The following is a 22,870-nucleotide window of genomic DNA, read 5'->3' on the forward strand; positions in this document are numbered from 1 at the left end:
ATAGCTTAAAATTCTAAGGATTTTCTTGACTATATAAGAAATACAGTGAAATCGAGAGGCAACGAAGTAACAGTAGTGTACATTAATTCGTCTGTCACAGAATAAGTACTTTTAGAGAAACTCCTGTTATTCTAAATGTATATTTAACATTCGCGAGTTGCAACAGAGGCCCTTAGACAACTCTTAAGAATCAAATGGTTCCACCATGTTTCAAACGTTCTCGAAGAAGCTAGCTGCGAGAGCGTTGAAGTCATGATTACTAAATCTCGGTTAAGCTGGGCTGGCCACGTATGCAGGATGCAGGAAAACCGCCTACCAAAATGGCTTCTTTACGGTGAGCTTATGGCCGGTAAGAAGAAACCGTGTGGACAACTCAAAAGGTACAAAAAACAACGAAAATTTAAAAGGGATAAGCCTGCAGAATCAGTGAGTGGCAAGAAGCGCACAACCAAAAAGTAAAGAGGCAACAAAATAATAAGATTTTGAATATCCGGAGTGCGAAGGAGAGATATACTCTGTTTTTTTTCTCAGGTAAGATTTCGACAGACGATGACAGAAGAAAAGCAGATGACGTCCCATACCAATCTATTTATTTTACTAAAAAAAGTTTCTAATAATTTTTAAGTTATCTATGGATGGGTTTAAATATAAATCCGTCATACGTCGTGTCTTGTTGTTTTTAACCAGTGTGGTCCGAACTGTATTCCGGAAACTTCGGCAGCATATTCTGCAGATAAAAATAAGTAATAAAGTTCGTATCTTAAATAGAAAGTAGAAAAGTTCGTATGTCCTAAAATGCTTAGTTTCGGAGATACAGAAGAAGAAGAAGAAGTTTCATTTTTATTTCGATTTTTTCCAAATAATTTCTGAAGTAACGTCAATATTTGGATGAAAATTGTTGGATGGGTGTTTTTTGACATGAGAAATTTGATTTTGATGTCAATATGACTCCCATTTGTAGGTGGCGCCACCTACATGTGTTTTAACTGTTTTGAAGAGTAATAACTTTTCGTCGGTACCTGTATAAAACTACTGAGTAAAAAAATATACATTTACGACTTTTTTTACATAAAAAAGGTCTCTTGGTAAAAATCGCTACGAGTAATGGTTCTCGACCTATTTGGAATCGAAATTATCAATACCTGTCATCATTGACATAAATTAAACATGTTGACTAAATAGTTATTAGACTGAAATCATAAATTTGAAATCTTTTTGTGTCAAAAGTTCAAAAAAAACGTTCAAAAAAAAAACAAAAAAAACTGTTTAATTATGATTTTTTCGCAGAAAAACTTATGATTAATTTAAAAAAATAAAAAATTATTATTTCAGTCAAATAACTATACTCAACGTGTGCTTATTCTTTGTCAATAATGACATGTATTGACTATTTCCATTCTAAATATCTTGAGAACGGTTACTCGTAGCGATTTTTACCAAGAGACATTTTTTACATAAAAAGTCATGGAAATGTATATTTTTTTAGTCAGTGGTTTTATACAGGTACCGTCGAAAAGTTATTACTCTTCAAAACAGCTAAAACTCATGTAGGGGGCGCCCCCTAGAAATAGGAGTAATTTTGACATCAAAATCAAATTTTCATTCAAATATTGACGTTACTTCAGAAATTATTTGGAAAAAATCGAAATAAAAATGAAACTTCTAACCCTGTATCTCCGAAACTAAGCATTTTAGGACATACATTTACACGAACTTTTTTACTTATTTTGATCTGTAGAATATGCTGCCGAAGTTTTCGGAATACAGTTCGGACCACCCTGTATTTTACATTCAAGGAATTTTCAAAATTATCACGTAAAGATTTATAAAAAATACTTTTAACAAATTTAAAAAACAGATAATTATCATTGTCCTAATATTGCAAAAATAATAATGAAAGCACATTTTATCACCAAAATTTCTAAAAACACCGCCCACTACAAAAACATTTTTATAGATAAACCTTAAATGAGAAATACTCCTTTTACATTCATTTTTCCCCTGACATTTTTGACTTAATGAGTTTTGGCACATCGCAAAATAACTTCGGCGAAAGCGATCTCTAAAACCAAAATAATCCCCTTTGTTAAAAGTTTAAAGCCAGTAATATCTTTCGCTTGACTCACGACAGCCAGCGTCATAAAAGCGAGCGTTCGAAGGGCATAAACCACGGAGCAAAGGCACCACGTTCGCCATCGTAAGCGCACATCCGAGGTCTCCCAAAAGGACAAAGAGACATATTTATATTTGGGATTCGATTCGGAATTTAGAACGAGCAACGCCAAGGCCCGGCCCAAACCTAAATACACCGATAAAACCGGTCGCAACACCAAACAAAGGGGAAACTAGCGGAGTCGTTCGAAAAGTCCTGGAATAACGCGCACATTTTCCTTTGTGTAAATGGTCTCCGAGGAAACAAAAGGAAAGAAGGAGCCTTGGAAAATTCCAAAAATATCGTGCTGTTTATTAAATTTGGTACAACAAACGGCTAGTTAAAAATATGTAGCAAACAAAGGAAGAGTTTTTATTATTAAGAAATATAAATATAACAGTCAAGGATTTGGATTACTTTACAAAATATTTTGGATTAATTCTTAATTGCGTAGATTCTATACTTAAAATATTTTTATAAAATTGACGATTAATATTTTCTAAAAGAAAAAAAACTTTCCACTTTGAAATTAAAATAACGCTGTTTTGCTATTTGTTTAGTGCATAATTTGACATAACCAACGGATAAAACTAGAACTCATATTAACATAAAACCACCGTATGTTCGAAAAAAAATTGGTGTTGGCATGGCTTGGAAATGACGATCGATGACATTTTCCATATAACTTTACATACAAAATGACAGCGATCGTATTTCTAAGCCGTATATTTTTCGTTATGATATTTTGAACAATACAAAAATAAATGGAATAAGAGTTTTCTACTTTTCGGATTTGGTCACACAACATACTCTATTAAAATGTTGTGTGTTTCAAAGTTATAGTACGAGAGCTAGCAACGTCGGAAAAACAAGTATTTTAAGACGTCTGGCTCTTTGATATATCTTTTACTATGCTCTCTAGAACAGCATGCGGCCCGTCTGGCTGCCGGTAAACGTTGAGTTCTCTACTGCGCATGGAAAGAAGATCCTATATTTTTATTAGTCCTTTAAATTCTAGTATTGAATATTAATCGAACATGTCTCCATAGCGCAGTGCGTAGAGTTTCCGACCACGAACCGATGATTCAGAGTTCGAATCCGGGTCAGGGCAAAGACTTTTTTATTTTATTTTCGTTTATATTCTGATAGTAAAGTATTAAATATTTGCTTTTTTTTGAATCACCAGAATTTAATACTTTACTTTCAGAATATAAACAAAAATAAAATAAAAAAGTCTTTGCCCTGGCCCGGATTCGAACTCTGAATCATCGGTTCGTGGTCGGAAACTCTACGCACTGCGCTATGGAGACATGTTTGGTTTGGTATGGTTTGATTTATAGGACTAAATTACGAGTAATAAAAAATATAGGATATTCTTCCGATGCGCAGTAGTGAACGCAACGGGTATCGGCCGCCAGACGCATGCTGATCCAGAGAGCATAGTAAAAGATATATCAAAGAGAGATATATCTAAAAATACTTTCTCGAAAACGTTGCTAGCTCTTAGACTACAAAGATACATACTGCAGTTTTTATTATTTACTGCATACTTACAAAGATATTCATACTGCAGTTTTTTTCAAATTGTTCAAAAGCTATCAAAATACTGTCAATAGAACAGAAAGACCTAGTATGCGAAGAAATAAAGTTTTACGATAGAAGAATTGTTGATTCTCACTATACCTTCCGTATCAGCTACCTTCCGTTTCCCTTCCGTTTACATAAAATATTATATCATGTAAAAGATAGGACAATGCACACTATCCGTTCCGTTTTCCGTCCGTTCCATATATTTTCCTTCCATACATTTTTTGGGCGGACGGACTGAAGTGTAACGGAAACAGAGTTGTCAAGTTCTGACATTTGTACCAGCTCTGTTAACATTTTGCTGATACTTATTTATTCTTTCACTGTTAATTAAATCTATTACTTTATTCAAAAGATGCAAATTTTTAAAATAAAAATAATTTCGTAATGATATAAATTGTAAAATAAAAAGTATGGAACTGATACGGAACGGAAGCATACACATAGCACGAATACAATAAAAAATACGGAACGGATATGGAATAGATATATGGAATGGAAACGGAAGGTATAGTGAGAATCAACCCTTAAAAGTGTTTTAATAAAAAATACAGACAATAAACTGAATCCTGTGTTTTTAAATGATCTTTTTAACTATTTTCTAGAAAACAAATTAAGTAACTGTTTGACATTGACACCTAAACATAGCTTGATGTATTTTTGGAATATCACTAATTACATAACTATTTAGAGTTCCGAAATAAATGTTTCCTTGAGATGAAAATATTTAAAATTAAGTCTACCGCATTTTTGTTTAACTTGAATGAATTCTAAGCGTTTATTTATCAATCTTTTTTAGTATATCAACACCCCATAACTGTATGACTACAAGATATGGTATTAGGTTATATGTATATCGGTTTGTACTCGTATTAGGTTATAGATATTGTAAAAAAAATCATGGTTACGAAATAATAACGCCCATTGAAAAAGTCAGAAGCGCTTTTAACTTTTAACCCGTTTTATAAAAGTTCTTTGTCACCCCTCTCTAAATATAATAATAACACGCATAAAATTTCTTCTTCTTCATGAAATTTTTGAATTCAGAGTTCTAATAGCGCGACCACTGTCGAACACGAACTCAATCCCACTTATTTTTACCAAAAATGCAAGTGTTTCTAACTTGCCCTTAAAAATTTTTAAGCTATAGGGAAAATTACAAAGACTCATTAATAAATAAACAAATAAAATATCACGAGACGTAATTAAATCGTGAAGCTGAACCTACGATGGACACCTTTCCTTAGAACTTTAAGTACTGACAGAGGTACTAATTGGGTCGACCGGTGGACTGCGACAAATCTGCTATATCCCCTTCCACGTCTCTTAGCAATGTGCACAGTTTCTCGGTTTATTTCATACGTTTGGCAACGTGTTTACTGTTCCCTCTTTGTTCAGTACATTATAAACGTATTGTACTCTTCTTACATACGGAAATCTCGACCCAAGACTAACCTTTGCCAGCCCTTAGTATACACACCATACAACTAACACCACGATACTTTAGAAAGGATAAGGAAATCTCAGAAGGCTCAGAAGGATAAGAAAATTATTGCCACCGTAAAAAAAACTGGCCTACTTCGGTCACATCATGCAGAATGATAAATAGAAAATTATATAAAAATATCTCCAATTAACCAAAAAATTGACAGGCCTAATATCAATTAAATTATTCCGAGCTGAAGTGAACAATATAAGATGAACCATTGTGGTCGCCAACGTTATAAAAAGATACGCACACGTTAAAAAAAGAAGAAAAGTACAATCATAACAGCTTAAATTATGAAAATTAATACCCAGAAACCATTTATACCCAGTGTGCAGAAAATTCGAGTGTGCATTACACTCGTAAAAAAATAAAGCTTACTGAATTATTAAAAGACATAAATCTGCATTTTTACAAAAATTTTTGCAAATCTTAACTAATTCTGTGGAAGTGGTATTCATAATACATGCGATTTTTTATTTAACCATCTTGATAGAACAGTAAAGATATTAAACATTATCAATTTAATTCTTCGCTAAATAACTTAAATCGAGTCAAGCTAAACTGAATCTGATCTGATACTGGAGGTAGGGTATTTCAGATTTCCTTCATCTAGATATCTTGTGATGGAAGTTAAAATGTACCTTTTCTATCTATATCTATTCACTATTATCTACAGATATACTTATATGTCTAATAAACGCAGACGATGAAGCGTAGAAAGACCGAGTACAATGGTAACGAATAATATGCAAATATATCCAGGTAGACATTGAACAAGCTACAATTATATTACATTTTGTCAATGTATTCATTCGTTATATAATCTGATTCGACTCTGTCAAGCTAAACTGAAAAAAAAAGCAGAAACTCGAGATATATGTGACACCGTATCTCGGCCACGCGTCCCGCAAACACGATAAATTATTTTCGCGCCCTTATTTCGCAACCGTATTATTCATTAAGCGGCCTCAATCGGGGCCGGGCCCGGCTAATTTCAGCGCGCCCACCATATAAATTAGTACCAACCCGTACACCCTTATCGCCAGCGCCGCCACCACTATCGGTCGCGGGCGTGGTCGCGCTGCTTTGGATTTTTTTCAAATGAAATTTACTATATAGAGAAAAATACTCGCTGCAGTAACGCTAATGCTCGAAGGTATCAACGTAATGGAGTTGAACGAAGCCGATATGCCATTTTGTAACTAGTATTTCGTTAGTTGGTACATATCATGTCTTTTAACCCATTGTAATATTTCTATAAGGATTATATAACAAAGTCGAAAATGGTCAAAATATGATAACAACTGAGAAGTTGTAAAGTCCTATATTCATCTATTCGCTGATTCGATTTGTCAATGCGGCGAGTAGGCAGAATGTCGGTTTTTTGGCGAACCATCACAAGAAATATCACAAATAGACAAATTTCCAAATGAACCAACGAATTGCATAGACGAGCCGTATCGACGAACCAATCAGCTAATAATGAGTATGGAGTCTAATACATTCTCAATTCTAAACACCTCTACCTAATAATAATAAAAGTTTGAAGTTTAGAAACAAGCAACATAAGATATATTACCCGAAGCGCCCCCCTTATATTACTTATTATGCTTCAGTTCGTTACAAATGAAATCAAAACCTTGATCGATGATGATAACTACAAAATCAATTGGTATAAATCTTTTCACGACTAAGACCCAATATAAATCCTATATAAACATTATACCCAAATTAAAGATTTGTCCATGACAACCCAAAACAATTATACACTTATTATTATCCAGACAGTAATATCGACTGACTAGTGAGAAAGAAAATCTAGGAACTAGTGGGGTTGCAGTCGAAAGGCTTTGGACTAGAATTAAAACACTTTGTTGATGGTCAAGCTTTCGGAATTTCTTTATTCCATCTTCAGTTTAATCGTGGAGTTTACTGTGGAGCTTTCAATGTTTCCTTTAAGCCTATTTTTTAACGTAGTTTTTAGAGAAGGTTTTTTTACCAAGTGATGTCCTGAGGATGAAATAAATAAATTCCGAAAGCTTGACCATTAACAAAGTGTATTAATTTTAATCCAAACTCTTCCTGCACTGCAATCCCACTAGTTTCTAGATTTTCCTTATTATCCATATAATATTTTTCCACCACCAAATTCTTGGCATAAAATTGATTAAAACAAGTATTGTGTTAAACACTTTTTGCTCCACCAGTTCTAGTAATAAAAAAGCTGTACTTTGGAGCTTTTTCCAAATATGGAAGTGTCTACATCTATTGCAGACTGCAGTAATAACAACCACATAAATAAAGGTAGCATGAATGAATGTTTTTCTAATTTTGTGAGATTACTAATAAGCTTTTTTGCGAAATAAATGCTGTATTTAACTGAATATTCGCTAATACTACATATTTATAGTTAATAAGATATATTTTTTTCTGTCGGTTAAGCCAAGTAGTTTTTTTTACTGGTTACCACTACACATAATAATAAGTTAAAAAAGACATAAACGGGATACAAATAATATAAAATATGCTAAATTTTAATACGTTAAAACCAAGTTTGAAAGGTACATAGAAAATTTTAAATGGCTAATAAAAAATACTGATTCCACACCTTCATCAATCATTATCGAGTACTAGACTTACTTAACCACAAATTCCTGTGGTACAGGAATAAATAGACAAGCATACAATCGTGTGTGTGTTAATCATTGGTCTGTGACGTTCTCCGTGACTAAAGGTGTAAAGATGAGCGGCTACAATATAATTTTTGTAGTTTACTCTTCGGGGTATATCGCTACTAAAACAACACTCTGTATGAAATTATCTGTTCTATTTTCCACTGCACGTCAGTTTATCTAATAACAGCGTAGAGTAGCAGGTACGCCATTTATTAAATTGGTGTGTTCCCGTTTTTTTACTTTTCTACAATTTTTGCAAATAAATCTATTCATCCTCATCATCATCATTTTCTGCTTATTCAACCACGTCCAACTATGGTGTAGCCTCTCTCACATATTTAGATAATCTCTTTGTAGCGAATGAATGTCTTTGTGTTGTCTATTGTGGGCTATGCGGGCCCAAGTTATACCTGCTAATTTCATGCTGCTATCATGGTCCCATCATGGTTTACCTATCTTGGTTGGTGGGCACCATGCTGTAATTTTTGTGGTCCATCTGTTGTCCGTTCTTCTTGGTCGGCCCATTGCCTCTTGAGGGATTTGATTATATGGATGACATCTATTACCTGGGTCTTTAGTCGTATCCAGTCTATTCTTTTACGTTCTTTTCTGGTTATTCACAGCATATTTGGTTCCATTGAGCATTGTGCGACCTACAGTTTCCTTATAATGTCCGTTATAAATGTCCAGGTTTCTCATGCATAGGTCATGACTGACAGTACACATTCGTCGAATATCAGAGTTCTACTATAGGTATCACTCTCTGTTATCAAATGGATACTAAAACGTAACATTGCAAACTACACAATTTATACACAAGTTATGGTTAAGTATTTAAGCATTAAACAATCATGAACCTGTGAGATTGTACCACAAGGACTTCAGCATTGGTTTATTTTAAAAGTGGCTTATCAAAAATATTAACATCGTAATGAATAAAACCAGCCTCTTTAAACGTCCCTTTCTTCCAGTGCGCTTCCTAGGCAACTCTACCCTCGGCTGTTTTCTATTACACTTCTATTAGTAGTGTTAATATTAAGAGGATTAATCACTAATAATCACTAAAGTCTGCCCAAAAAGAAAAAAGACGATTTCATCCAGAAAAGACAGACTACATCCAAAAATGACCGAAAATTCAATAGATTTTTGAATTAAAATGACAGAAAACAACTGTCGCTATCATATATCATCCTACTGCCACATACTATATGTAAGGTATAACTGTCTAACAGTATCTCCCCTCTTTGTTAATAATGCAATAGAATAAGTACATTGATCAATAATTAGGAAACCCCGTGATTAACTAAATGCACAACTTGACGCATGCGTTCCGACACGGGTCAACGTGTACGGTCCCCATTAATCTCCATCTCGTGGTCCGATATATCGGCGGCGCATTATTGTTGCGCCCATAAATTGACACTGAAATACGGCAATAATACGCTGTAATATTAATATCTACGGTATCTCTTACATTCCCGATATTCCTGTTCGAATGTTTCGCGCACCACCTCGCCAATGCGAAAGAGAGAATAAAAAATCGGAAACCTAACCAGATAGCGTGTTCGGTTAATCTAAAGCTCAGGGTAGTAAAAACGAAAGTTAACTTTCAAAAGTTTCAAAATGACCAACTAATTATCTTTTGAAGGTTGCAGGGAGTTCTTGTGAATTATCATCATCATTCAGTCCTTTTGTCTGTCAACTGAAATGATTAACTTCCAAAAGAGGCTTCCAATTTGCTAGTATTTCTTTTGATGTCGTCAGTTCGCCGAGCGTTTATCTGAGCTGAATAATATTTCAAAGCTATCTTCGTCCATCTACTTACTACGTTCTGCTACCACTCTTCGTCGGTTGGGGGGGGGGGTTGACTGTATCGGTAGTTAGCATTTACTTTCATTTGGCTTTCAATTTTGTATTTATCGTAAATATTTGGTTAACATACTAAACTTTAACTTATAAAGTTTCTATAAACATCTTATGTAGATGGTTAAGTCTCAAAATAAAAAAGGAAATAAAAAATGTTCCTTAAGTATTTATCTACAATAATAAGTATTTTTGTTACTCTGAGTACTAAGACTAAGAACCTGGGTACTGTTAGAAATGTTCCGTGAGATTCTTAGGTTTCTTAGTTAGAGAATTAAAGAATGGACATTAAGAATGCCCGGGTAGTGCTAAATACAAGCGAGTTTAAAGGTTGGTGTATAATTTGCTTGGGGATAAATACAAAATACACTCATTGTAGTTACGTAGCGATTCGATAAGTTTACGACCAAGTTTATGAATAAACCAAAGGCAAGATTTCTTTTAAAGATTAATATTAAAACAAATGACTTACAATTTCGTAATGAACCATTTATTTTTCTTAGTACATTTATTAACTGAAATGCACCGTAATATTGACTTTGGACGTGAAATTAGAAAATATATTAATTGTTGAACTTTTAGAATTAACGTTCTAGAGAATGAAATACGTACGTAGACGTAATTTTGGTCAATCAATTGGTCATTTTTCTGGAGTTGACGTTGACGAGAAAAATTTTAATTTAGATTAAAAATAAGACAACAATCAGAACTGCAATTACTAACCAGGCAATGCAAGGTCAAACATTTAAAACTGATGGGATTAAAAGACTATGTGGAGATTCTGTCAATGGGAAGAAGAAACGACAAATCATCTCAAAGGGATAGCCTGGTAAATACGCGGTTCTTTGTACCTAGCACTGTTAATAAAGCTATACGAAAAGCTCAATCTCCAAGTTATTAAAATTTGTAAAAAGAATACGACTGGAGAATGTAATCTGGAGATAAGACCATAATGCATTTTAGAAACTCTTAATAGAATAGATCATTAGCCACCTCATAAAATGTAATCAATTATTATGGAAAACAGTCCTAGGTCTTTGATAAACGATATTTGAAACAAATAATAATACGCAAGAAAAGAAGTGAAGAAAAAATGGATACCTATACCTATAATACCGTATGATCGAAAAAAACGGCGTCAAAGACAGCTGGGGAATTACAATCGATGATAATTCGATGATAATTTGGCTAGGTCAATCTATAGACATCCATTTAACAACTAAAAATTGACATAAAACTTGTCAAAAATTAACACTAATTATAGAAAGATTAAAAAAGGATAGAACGTTTCCACACAAATCTATTTCCAAAAAAAATATTTTTTTCCCGAATTTTAAACTACACCATTTTAATACACAAATTTTAGTCTCAATATAAAAATAAATTACAAATTACAACCTTGTTAAGACCAACTAGCAGTAAACGTCATTAATAAATAAAGAGCATTACGGGAAAAGTAAATGACGTCTAGCGCTTGACCTTAACAAAATTATTATTGATTGTCATTCCTGAGCCGTCTGTCACGCCGTTTTTCTTCGATCGTATTTTTTCAAATCTCTTTCCCTCCCTTTGTTCTAATTATTTCTCCATAAAATAACCTTAGCCCACGGCCACAAAGAAAGCGAGTAAAGCGTTTTTGCGTGTAAAGTTATTAAAGCGGTCTTTTTTATATATTAAGAAGCGCTAAACGCTATACGTTTTTGGTCAGGCCACTCATATTATAATCCTGTTAGTTTGTTTCTAGTCGCAAAAGACGCTTTACAAGCTAAAACGCTTTAAGGTTAATTCTCACTATACCTTCCGTTTCCATTCCATATCCGTTTAGTATTTTTTATTGTATTGACGCTATACGTAAGCTTCTGTTCCGTATCAGTTCCATACGTTTTATTGTACAATTTATATCATTACGAAAGTTTTATTTTAAAAATTTATGTCTTTTGAAGAAGGTAATAGATTTAATTAAGGAGTAAAATAATAAATAAATATCAGCAAAATCTTAACAGAGCTGGTACAAATGTAAGAACTTGACAACGCTGTTTCCGATACACTTCAGTCCGTCTGCCAAAAAAATGTATAGAAGGAAAGGATATGGAACAGAAGGGAAAGGGAACGAATAGTGTGCACTAATTTTTTTACAGTTTGTATGAATTCTGAACAAAAATAGCAAAACCCATTAATATGCCTTCTTGAATCTACTATTCTTAGAAAACATCTACTGAAAGAGGGTTAAAAATAGCATTGCAAAAATCGAAATGTGGGAGGGACGGGCGACAGAGAAAAATATTCCCTTTCCCCAACTGCGACCTTAAGGGACGTCGACGTCGTAGACGAGGGGTGGTGACGCGCGCCTTGACGTCATCGGCGTCCGTTTTTAATTTACGACTTCCGCCCGAACGGCTGGCCACCTAATTGCTCTATTAAGCCGTTTGGAATCACCGTTCAACAGCGCTTCATTCGCTGTGCTGGACGTCCGTATGTGCGCTAGGGCGATGTTACGACGTCAAATGGTAAATCATTACGATTTATCAACCCCGATATCGCATATTCGTCGATTCTATACAAAAAATAACCGATACTGACTCCCTTCGCTGAGCACAAACATTTAAAACGATATATCATTTTACAAATCTTACAAAAAAAATTCTCAGAGCTTATGACCAAGCAGAATAAAAGATTTTCCTTGATTTAAGTAAGAACAATCTCCGAATTATCATGGGGTTTTTAACAGGACAGTGTCTGCTCAAGGAATCTCAGTAGATTGAAGCTAAGAAACAGCGAATGCAGATTCTGTGGGGAAATAGAGAAACATCAGAATACCTTATGACTGAGTGCGCCGAGCGCCGAGCACGACAACCATTCGTGGCATTATCCACCAGCCCATATCTGTTTCATCGACTTGACTAAAGCATTCGATAAAGTACGCCTATCTGGCATTATAAATATATTGAAAGAGAAAAAAGTGCCTGATAATATTGTGAAAATCATCAGAAAGCTAAATATCGATAACACAACTCAAGTGAAAGCAGGGAATAATCTAACACGAGACATACCAACACCAGGAGGCATTAGACAAGGAGACAGCCTTAGTCCCTTCTCATTCAATCTGTTAATGGACATCATCATAGAAAAGGTGACCTCGATGAATATCGGTTATCGAATGGGACACAACAGAGTTAACATGATGTGTTACGCTGATGATGCAGCCATTATCGCGGAGACAGAGGACGATATGCAGAGACAGCTTCGGAAATTCATCAAATAAGCCGAGAATTAAATATGATTATCTCTACAGAAAAAACTAAATGCTTAACTCTCTCTAAAGATCCAGCAAGATGCAAACTGGTAGTAGAAAACATATCATTGAGCAAGTATCACAGTTCAGATACCTAGGAATAGATATGTCGTACTACCATGATCCAGAGAAAGATCTGAGAAGCCAGATAAACAGAGCAACGGCAATGTCAGGATGTCTGAGGCAAATAGCGTGGCCTCCCCTGTAAATAGTGTAAAACCCCTTTATGCGAACAGACAGAAAAATTAAAATTTATAATACCTGCATCAGACCAATATGACATATGGCATAGAAATCCGAGAGGAAACAAACAAGACCAAAAGCATGTTAAGAGTCGCTGAAATGAAGAACCTAAGAACCATAATGAGGAAGGCTAGACAGAATTAGAAACACAAATACCAGACAACCATGTGGAATACAGGACGTAGTGAAATGGGGTAGACAATGGTTCGCACACGTAAAACGCATGGAAGGAAACCGGCTACCACGCATAGCTCTTGAAGGGAAACTCATGGGTAAGAGACAGCCGGGAAGACCTCAAAAAGATGGAACGACAGTTGGCAGAACCATCTCACAAGAACTCACACAGAGGCAACCTTAAAACAAACAGATCGACTAGACATCAAATAAGTAAAAGAAGAAGAAGAAGAAAATAATATAATAAATATATAATATAAAAAATAGGAATACTAAAAATCGTCAATTAAAATTTTGAAAAATGTCATGCAAAATAGAGCCTTTCCTAAGGTATTATAGGGTGATAATATAAAAAGCAGCAGTGACAGAAGACTTAATATCGTCTAAAATGTAAGAATATACAGGGTGTGTTAGGCTCTCATACGCCACGGAGGCTCCAAGGAGAACGACAGTTTGTAATGAAATGAAATTTTGTGAGCATATATAGGTTAATTCAGAGCACTTTTTAAAAATATAGAGAGTTCTACAGGGTGTCCCCAAAAATACATATCAAAGTTGTGGTTTTTGTAATGGAACACCCTATATATTAATTGATTTTTGGATTCTGGAAGAAAAATAAAGGTGAGTTTTATAAGAGAAGTATATGAATAAAATGTAAGGTTTTTGACATATTTAACATTTTCTAGAAATAAGGAACAATTTTTAAATTACAATAAAAGCTACATAAATTAGAATTTACCCGGTATAGCCTTATATGTAGTTAAATCAACTATTGTACTTTAAATCAAATTAAAACTTGACCCAAAAAGTTATACAGGGTGAGACAAAATTAATATTGAACATTGGTCACCTTTAAAACCATGTTACCCACTTATTTTAAATGGAACACCCATTATATTATTTCGATATTCAATGGAGAATACATGTCTCTTCAAAATACTATTAAGGTTGCCTACCCCTCAAACGAAGATTTTCCTAGATATTTTCATTAACATGATTTGATCTGAGTAGATTTTTATTATTTGTTAAAATCTAGGTGGCTGTGATATATCTGACGTAACTTCAACATAGCTGTCTAATTAGTCCAACTTTAACAACTAGTTATCATTTTGTGTCAGTTAAAACAAAAAAAAATTCTCAGAAATTTGACGAGAAATCCTACATCAGAGAGAATTGATATGATTCTATTAGTTGTTAATTAATAGAATACTTAAATGCTCCTGATTATATCTAGTCTTGTTTTTTTTATGGGGATATGTTAAAGACAGTGCTTACAAAACTCGGCCAACTAGTATCGACAACATAAGAGAAATTATTGTAGCTGCTTTTCGAGGTAGAACTCCACATATGTCTTTTAAAATGAAAAGATCCTTTTGAAAAGACAATCCTATGCAGTTAATAGGAAAGGAAGCATTTTGAGCCTTTGATTTCATATAGCTCATTTGCATAATTATATGTTTATATCTAGTTTTAATTCTGTAATAATTTAAAATGAGTTTTAAACGTGTATCTTTTTATTACCCTTGAGTATTTTACTTTACAATCTTTATTTTTTGTTAAATTAACAAACGGTATATCACACAGCCACCTAGACTTTTTCAAATAATAAAGATTTACTGACGCAAAATCATAAAAATTAAAATATCTGGAAAAATCTTTGTCTGAGGGGTAGGCAATCTTGATAATATTTTGAAGATATATAAATTCCCCATTGAACACCGGAAAAATATACTGGGTGTTCCATTTAAAATAAAGGAGTAACTTGCTTTTAAATGTTAGTAATATTCCATATTAATTTTGTCTCACCCTGTATAACGTTTCGGGTCAAATTTCAATTTTGGTTTAACATACAATGGTTACTGTAATTAAATATCAGGCTATACCAGGTCAACTAAAATTTAGGTAGCTATTATCGAAATTTAAAATTTACTCTTCTTTTTCACAAAACGTGAAATATGTCAAAATCCTTAGATTTTAGATATATGCTTCTTTAATAAAACTCACCTTTATTTTTTTCCTAAAATCCAAAAGTCAATTAATATATAGGGTGTTCCATTAGAAAAAACACAACTTTGATGTGCCACTTTTTTTGGGAACACCCTGTATAATTCTATATATTTTTATAAAATGCTTTCAGTTAACCTACACATGCTGCCAAAATTTCATTTCGATATAAACTACAGTTCTCCTTGTAGCTTCCGCGGCGTATGAAAGGCGCCACCCTGTATATAAGAAATAATTTTAAATATATAAAAAAATATAATGTAAAAAATAAATAATTTTAAAAATATTTTCACCTAAAAAGCATAGAAAAGCGGGTAGGTTCAACGTCTGTTCGACGTCGAGGTTCAGTGACTCAGTTCGTAATAAGCGACGGACGTGGCGTTTTCTGTCATGAGTACCTTGGCGAGGTAAAGCGAGCAAAGAGCGGCATCGGGCAGCTACTCTCGAGTGGTTTCTGGTTCACTTCGGAACCTCGCATGTCAGCCGCCGCAAAAGCTGTTCGTTGTATACGTTCTCGGTTCTTTGAAAATTCCGTAATTGTATCTCTCTCTCTTTCCCCGGCATTGGATTTTTCACGCTAAACTATTATTAAATCGACATTAAAGCTGGCTTTTTCACGTGGATCGCTGGCTAGGAAAAACTGGCAGAGGTAAAATGTGAGGTGATTTAGATAATACCGATTCTTACAATAAAAGAATGTTAAGAGATGGTTGTGATAGCATAGATTTTCGAGAAGATATTCCATTGGCGTTAATGTGATTTCTTTCGGATAGATATGTAGCGGAAAAAGGTTAAACGCCACACAGTAAAATATAAAAACTGTAAAAGTACCTACAATGGCACTTGTGTATAGTGAATAATGTTTAACACATAATATTACTTCCTTTCTGGTAGTAACATTAGGTAAATTTGGTATGTCATTGTGCAAAGAACATACAGAGTGGTCCACTATCGCAAGGAAGTCAAAAAAGGAATGATGAAGTTTTATAATTTATTTTTTAAATTGCAACCCCTATTTTTCTGTAAAGCACATTATATTTATTTGAAGTACTGTGTGGGGTTTTCATAGGGTTGCCAACCGTCCTCTATTCCAGAGGACAATCATCTTTTTGATCTCACTGTCCTCTTTTCTCTCACGTTTTGAAAAAGTACTCTCGTTTGTACAGAAAATAAAATGAAGAAATATTTGTGTATAAGAAATATTTGTGGAACCGACAAACATGTTTAACTACTTTATAATTTATTATTTTTTTTTCTCTTAGTTTAGCTTATGTTTTTTAAAAAATAAATATTTGACAAGCAAAGTACTTTATAATTTATTATTATTTTTTTTCTGTTAGTTTAGCTTTTGTTTTAAAAAAAAATTATTTATTAATTTTATTATTTTAAATCATGATTTAAATCATTTGATTTTTAAATCATGCCAACCCTGATTCCGGGTGAGTCTCAAAAGTGGCTCACCCCTATAACTTTTTTATTTTTTTAGTTAAAAAAACGAGATTTGGATGTTAGTATATGACATAAATTAGGATTGATTGACGTATTCATTTCTTGTCGGTCACTTACCGGAAATGACTACAACTTTTGATTATTAAATGACACCCCCGGTATTTTTTTACTTTATTCGATAGAAAATGTCACTATGAATAGAATGACATATCATATGTCAACTTTTGACATTTTCGCATATGGTTTATTTGAAATTATAACTTGCCGTTCGTAACGAAAATTTGACTCGAAATACCAAGTGTGTGGTATCAAATTATTCGTAAAAAAATGCTTTTTCCAAATATGCTAATGAGCCACCCTCGTTCCATTTGAAAAAATTGAGATATGGTTAAAAATACGATTTGAGCATTTTCTAGCTTGCCAGGACAAGACACTAAAAACATTAGACGATCAAATCTATTTTTCCAAGACTCTGACTGAAGAATTAGTGTTTTTAACATAGTCATGGCACTCTAGATTGAATTTTAAAATACAATTTTTGATTAAGCGAGAATGTCAAAAGTTGACATATGATATGTCATTCTATTCAGAATGTCATTTTCTATCGAATAAAGTAAAAAAATACCGAGGGTGAAACAGAAACTGGCCAAAAACAGTTGAATACACCAATCAATCCTAATTTATGTCATATACTAACATACCAAATCTCGTTTTTTTTATCTGAAAAAATAGAAAAGTTATAGGGGTGAGCCACTTTTGAGACGCACCCGGTATATTAAGATCGACAAAAAAAGTTTTTTTAATTTCACTCAAAATGAGTTATTTGGGTCATAAATACAAAATATTTTCATGGTGTCTTCTTCATGTCATTCATGGTTTCTGTAACACGATATCTCAAAAACTGCTAAACCGATTTTAACCAAATTTGGCACAAAAATACTGTGGCGCCCGAGAATCTGGCCATTAGTTTTTGGTGGGGGTGGGGGGTTGTTAAGGGGATATGGGAGGGGGTTAAAAATTTAAAAAAATCGTAACTCCAAAATTACAGTAGCCAGCGAAACGCGGTTTTCAATTTAAGATTAAGAATAATATTTGCAACAAAATTTGTAATAGTAAATAAAAGTAAGGAAATCAGTCAAGTAAATAAATCAGTCAAAGTCGCAGTTTTTGAAATAAAAAAAATTGGAAAAATTCCTTTACTTTGAAACTAAAAGAACTGCCTACCAACTTCTTATTAACATATTTTAGTATGGGCAGCTATACGTGCCTCCCGGCGCCAATTTTTTATTTTGAAAGTTGGCAACCCTAGGTTATCATCCTATTTCTTATTCACTGAAACTTTGGCTAAAAACGCTATATCAGAAAAGTGACCACACGTATATATTCGTATTATTTTGTTTCTAGCCCCAAAAGACGCTTTAAATGCTTTACTCGTTTTCTGTGTGTCCATGAACTTATCCTTGGTGACTGATAGAGTATTAATAAAATTAAATTCATTCCAGTTTTTAATAATTTCTCGGATATAGTGTTATAACCAAAGTTTCAGTAAATAGGATATAGAATGAAAACACCGCATAGTCCTTCAAATAATGCATGTAGTGTACTATTAGCAATATCATAGTATGCAATAGTATACTATAAACAGAATTTTATGCTGAATTTAATTCTGCACAGCAAAATAGGGATTGCAATTTTAAAAAATTTAATACTTTATCATTATATTTGGGAACATCATGTATGCAACAAAATATTTTAGGATAATATGCAACTTTATAAATATGCAACATTTATATAAAACTTTTTTTCATATCTCCGATAACAACGACGATATTGGACTTCGTCGCACTAATAGACCACCCTGTATCTCCACCAAAACCAATAATTTATACATTGTATTGTTCTTTCTAAAACATTTAAAACAGTTGGTATTCTCTAAAAATGCACTTCAATATATCGATACAAAAGCCGCCATCTCTAATTACGACATTATATTTTTCCCTTTACATAAAATAAAAATAAAATACGCGTGCCAATTACAGTCGCGTATTTACGTTTGTGAGGTCATAAACTCGCGCTCACGCTCCGTTTAATTACGGAAGATTAATCGAATCAGCTGATTCAGAAATGTTTACAGGCAATGTTAATAGCGGCGTTTGTCCTCGGTCGATTCGATAAAGGAAACGAAGCAACATTGTTCGATAATTAACACTAAAATCAATCAAAGTCCGATCATCGGCTTACGCGGTTACATGACTTTCGCAGATTTGGTATTTGTTAATATTATATTTTTGATCTTTTCTATTGCTACATATGCATCTGAGGTCTGGACCAAAGCCTGAAAACTGCCAACAGAAGAAAAATAGATGCTTTCAAAATGTGGACCTAGAGAAGAATGCTGATATAGAATAAGAGAAGAAATAATATATAGAATATAGAATAATAAGAATATTTAATATACCGGGTGGTGCATCGTCGCATGCAAGCCGATTTTAAGTAATTTAATAAAAACCGCATCTATTTTTAAATTAAAACTGAACAGGTAACAATATAAATCCAGGAATTTGCCAAGATACATAAAGTTGTCATCCTATAATTTCCTCAATGTCAAACTGTATTTTCTAAACTTTAGACTTTTGTCCCATTCAAATAAGTTAAATTAAAAAAACACATTTTGGGGACACTCGTATAGGTCCTATAACGTAGTAATGTAACATAGTAACCCATTACTATGCATAACGACACGTAACCCATGCGACGACATACCCCCAGGGTGTATTCCGTTGCTTATGTCCCGTTTCTATCGGTTTACTGAAATCTTTCTTATTATGGAACACGGTTCCTGAAAAATTCGGTTATAACTGTCACCAAACTAACCACCGCGAGTAGGCTGGTTTTTCTGGTTTTGTTTGTCAATCAATGTCATTTATGTGACAGAAATCAAGCAAATATTGGAAGTTCGAGTGAAATTCTCATTTAATTTCTAAAATTTGTAATAATATTTTGTATTTACATCCAAAAACAATGGAGGTAAGCAGTAAAAGTGTAAATAAATTTCATTAACTAAATAGAATGAGTTTTAGGACCATTTAAACTTATCATGCAGCCATTGTTTCTTAAAGTCAGGAACATTTGAAGAAAACATGAAAAACGAGACAACAAGTAATCGTGAATGTTTTGGAAGCTATAAAAATATAAATATTGATTAGATTTGTTTATTTATTATTGATCTGTTTTAATATTGGACCTGCAAATCTTCACTTGAGCTGTCTAACGAGTTTAACAGTTTATTAATAAAGTTATTTTCAATATTAAACTCCATTGAAAGAAGAAGCAAACGTAAAAGCATAGAATAGTACATTAAAAATACATAAAAGATAAATTTTATAATAGAGGTATTGAAATTTAGAAAACGGCAACATTTGACGTTTCCAGTATTTTACCAAACCGTTCCGTATCAAACCGATGTTTTTCAGGAACCGCTCCTTACCGTAGTTTACCGGTCTGGTTCGCCTGGTTTTGCAACGGAATACAGCCGTATTTGTCAATGATAAAATTATAGGTTGACAACTTAAGCTGACATTTGATTGGATTTAAATTGTTTCCTGTTTAGTTTTAAACTAAAAATAGATGCATATTTTCTTAAATTACTTAAAATCAGCTTGACCAAAATTGTTGAAATTTGGCATGTGTATTCAGCATCACCTTTAAAAAAATCTATTTACGACTTAGTTGTAAAATTAATAGGGGAGCCAATATTTGGACCGTTCCAAAATTTGCATGTAATTTCCTATGTTTCCAACGACGATATATAAAATATCGGACCAACATCTCCATTCTAAGGCAGTTAAAAGTCACCGCAAGACTTTCAACCGAAATAAACCAGTCATACCTTGGTACTTTGGGCACATTTCAAGAGGAACAGATGGACTGGCAAAACTCATAATCGAAGGAAAGATTAATGACAACCAAGAGGAAGGTCTTCGACGAGCCGGGTGGACCGCATTCAAGAAATTATTGATCACGGTCTACAAGAAGCTTCTCTAGCCGCTCAAGATAGAGAAGGATAAATGCAGATAGAGAAGCATGAGTCTCACCATACTCCTTCTAGATTTAACTGTCAAAAAGAATATTTATAGATTTCAATTATAAAATTTCTATATATTCAATTCAAAGTATTTTATCTGCTATCAATTTTAAATAGTTTAATTCCAAAGTTCTTAAATTAAATTTATTATAATGAAATCCATTTAAAATTGCTGTAATATATTTGTGATATATAAGAACTGGGTTAATAATTATATTATTAATAATATAATTTACCAAAACTACCTTGCAAGAATTAAAATTATATTATTTTAAATTTCACTAATGCAAAATATTTAAGTTAATACTTCCAGCAAAAACAAAAAAGTCTTAAGAAAATACGACTTTGTTTTAAGAAACAATTATCATCACTGACCGTTTATATTTGAAGCACAATTAGTGTCAATCAGTTTACTTATCGCCACGTAAAGTATTTTCTGCAAACACACAGAGCAGAAAACAGAAAAAAAAACTAAGTAGTAAAAAAGGATACATTTCTTGGAAGAAGTCTAGGTGTGGAGGTTGAAGAATATCTAACGCTGAAAGAACCTACAAATACAAGTAGAAATACTCTAACTGAAATATAATACAGTATGCTCGAAAAAAAACGGCGTCAGCGATCGCTATGAAATGAAGATCGCTGGCATTTTATATGTCAAATTATATGGAGAAAGTCATCGATGTTCATTTCAAAGCCAACTGGACGCGTTTTTTTTTTCGATCATACGGTAGCTTGTTTATGTTTCAGGTCTTAATCCTAACATCAAATTTAATCTCGATATCAAGAGTAATTAATGTTCAACAAGAATTAATGAAAATGTTTAAATTTTCATTTAGTTCTCTTACCATTAATGCAATTCCTAATAGAGCTTAGAAGTGTATATATGTATATATTAAATATTTAATAGTACTACTCATTTAAATTAAAAATTATTTTGTATAATAATAATCGACATAAGCGAACTTCTAGTAAATAAAAAAGCTAAATATGCTTTTCAAAAGTGAACTCATTATCATCATCATTCTCAGCTTAGTCAACCATTTCCAATTATGGTGTAGCCTCCCTTACCAGCTGAACTCATTATATTCTCTAATAAAAATTTATCTTGCAATCCCAAACTAATTTTAAGAACAAGTAAAAAACATTTCTAAGAATTTTCCATAAAGGTCTTGTTAGAGATTAGATTATCATAGCCCACGTTATTCCTAGGTGTAATATCAGTACAAACATGTGAAGCATGAACAAGCATAATTTCGTAGCTACTTTTCCTATTCATATAAGACGAGAATGTTAAAAATCTTGTTTAGATGGTACTTGTACTTACATTTTCGTGTTTGAAAAAACACAACATTTTTAATTCCCTAAATACTCTTTTCGATGACACTAAGGACTGGAACACATTTGGTAACTTTTTCAAGGCCACTCGTCTACCGTCTCGAGGGTCTGTCACAGCCCTGCAACAAAGAAAATAAAAACGTCAATACCTATTTCAAACTGACTGTTATCAGAAAGAAAAAAGGTCAAATGGATTTAGTTACAAAAAAGTCAATATGTGAAATTGAAACTGGTGACTACTGAAATAGTATTTTTTAATATAAAGTTTTGACGCTACATAGAAAAAAGTTACAAAATTTAAAACACTCACTACCACACATGGAAAATAGAAAAAAAACGTTCTTCTTTTTTCTTTTATATTGGCAAGGACATTTTATCTACATATATTTTTTATATTGGCACATCTTATTAATCATCTTCAGTTTCAAAAGTGTTAACAATGCATACAAAAAAAAATTGAACAATCTGTAAACTTTGGGTTTGGGTCGAGATCATTAACAGTCTTTTTGACGTTATTGGAATC

General features: G+C 33.1%; 1 protein-coding gene across 1 annotated transcript in view; it reads right to left on the bottom strand.

The window, feature by feature from the left end:
* LOC115879224 (serine/threonine-protein kinase NLK-like) overlaps positions 1–22,870 on the bottom strand; it is a 238,124-nt gene that overhangs the window by 30,163 nt on the left and 185,091 nt on the right. The window contains exons 3-4 of the mRNA XM_030895929.1: positions 22,337–22,466; positions 21,505–21,560 (exon numbers count right to left, since the gene is read on the bottom strand). Coding sequence (XP_030751789.1) covers positions 21,505–21,560; positions 22,337–22,466 — 186 coding nt within the window. The remainder of the gene's footprint in view (positions 1–21,504; positions 21,561–22,336; positions 22,467–22,870) is intronic.

The sequence above is a fragment of the Sitophilus oryzae genome, unplaced genomic scaffold (assembly GCF_002938485.1).
Source record: "Sitophilus oryzae breed Bouriz unplaced genomic scaffold, Soryzae_2.0 scaffold_1067_pilon_pilon, whole genome shotgun sequence".
NCBI lineage: Eukaryota > Metazoa > Arthropoda > Insecta > Coleoptera > Curculionidae > Sitophilus > Sitophilus oryzae.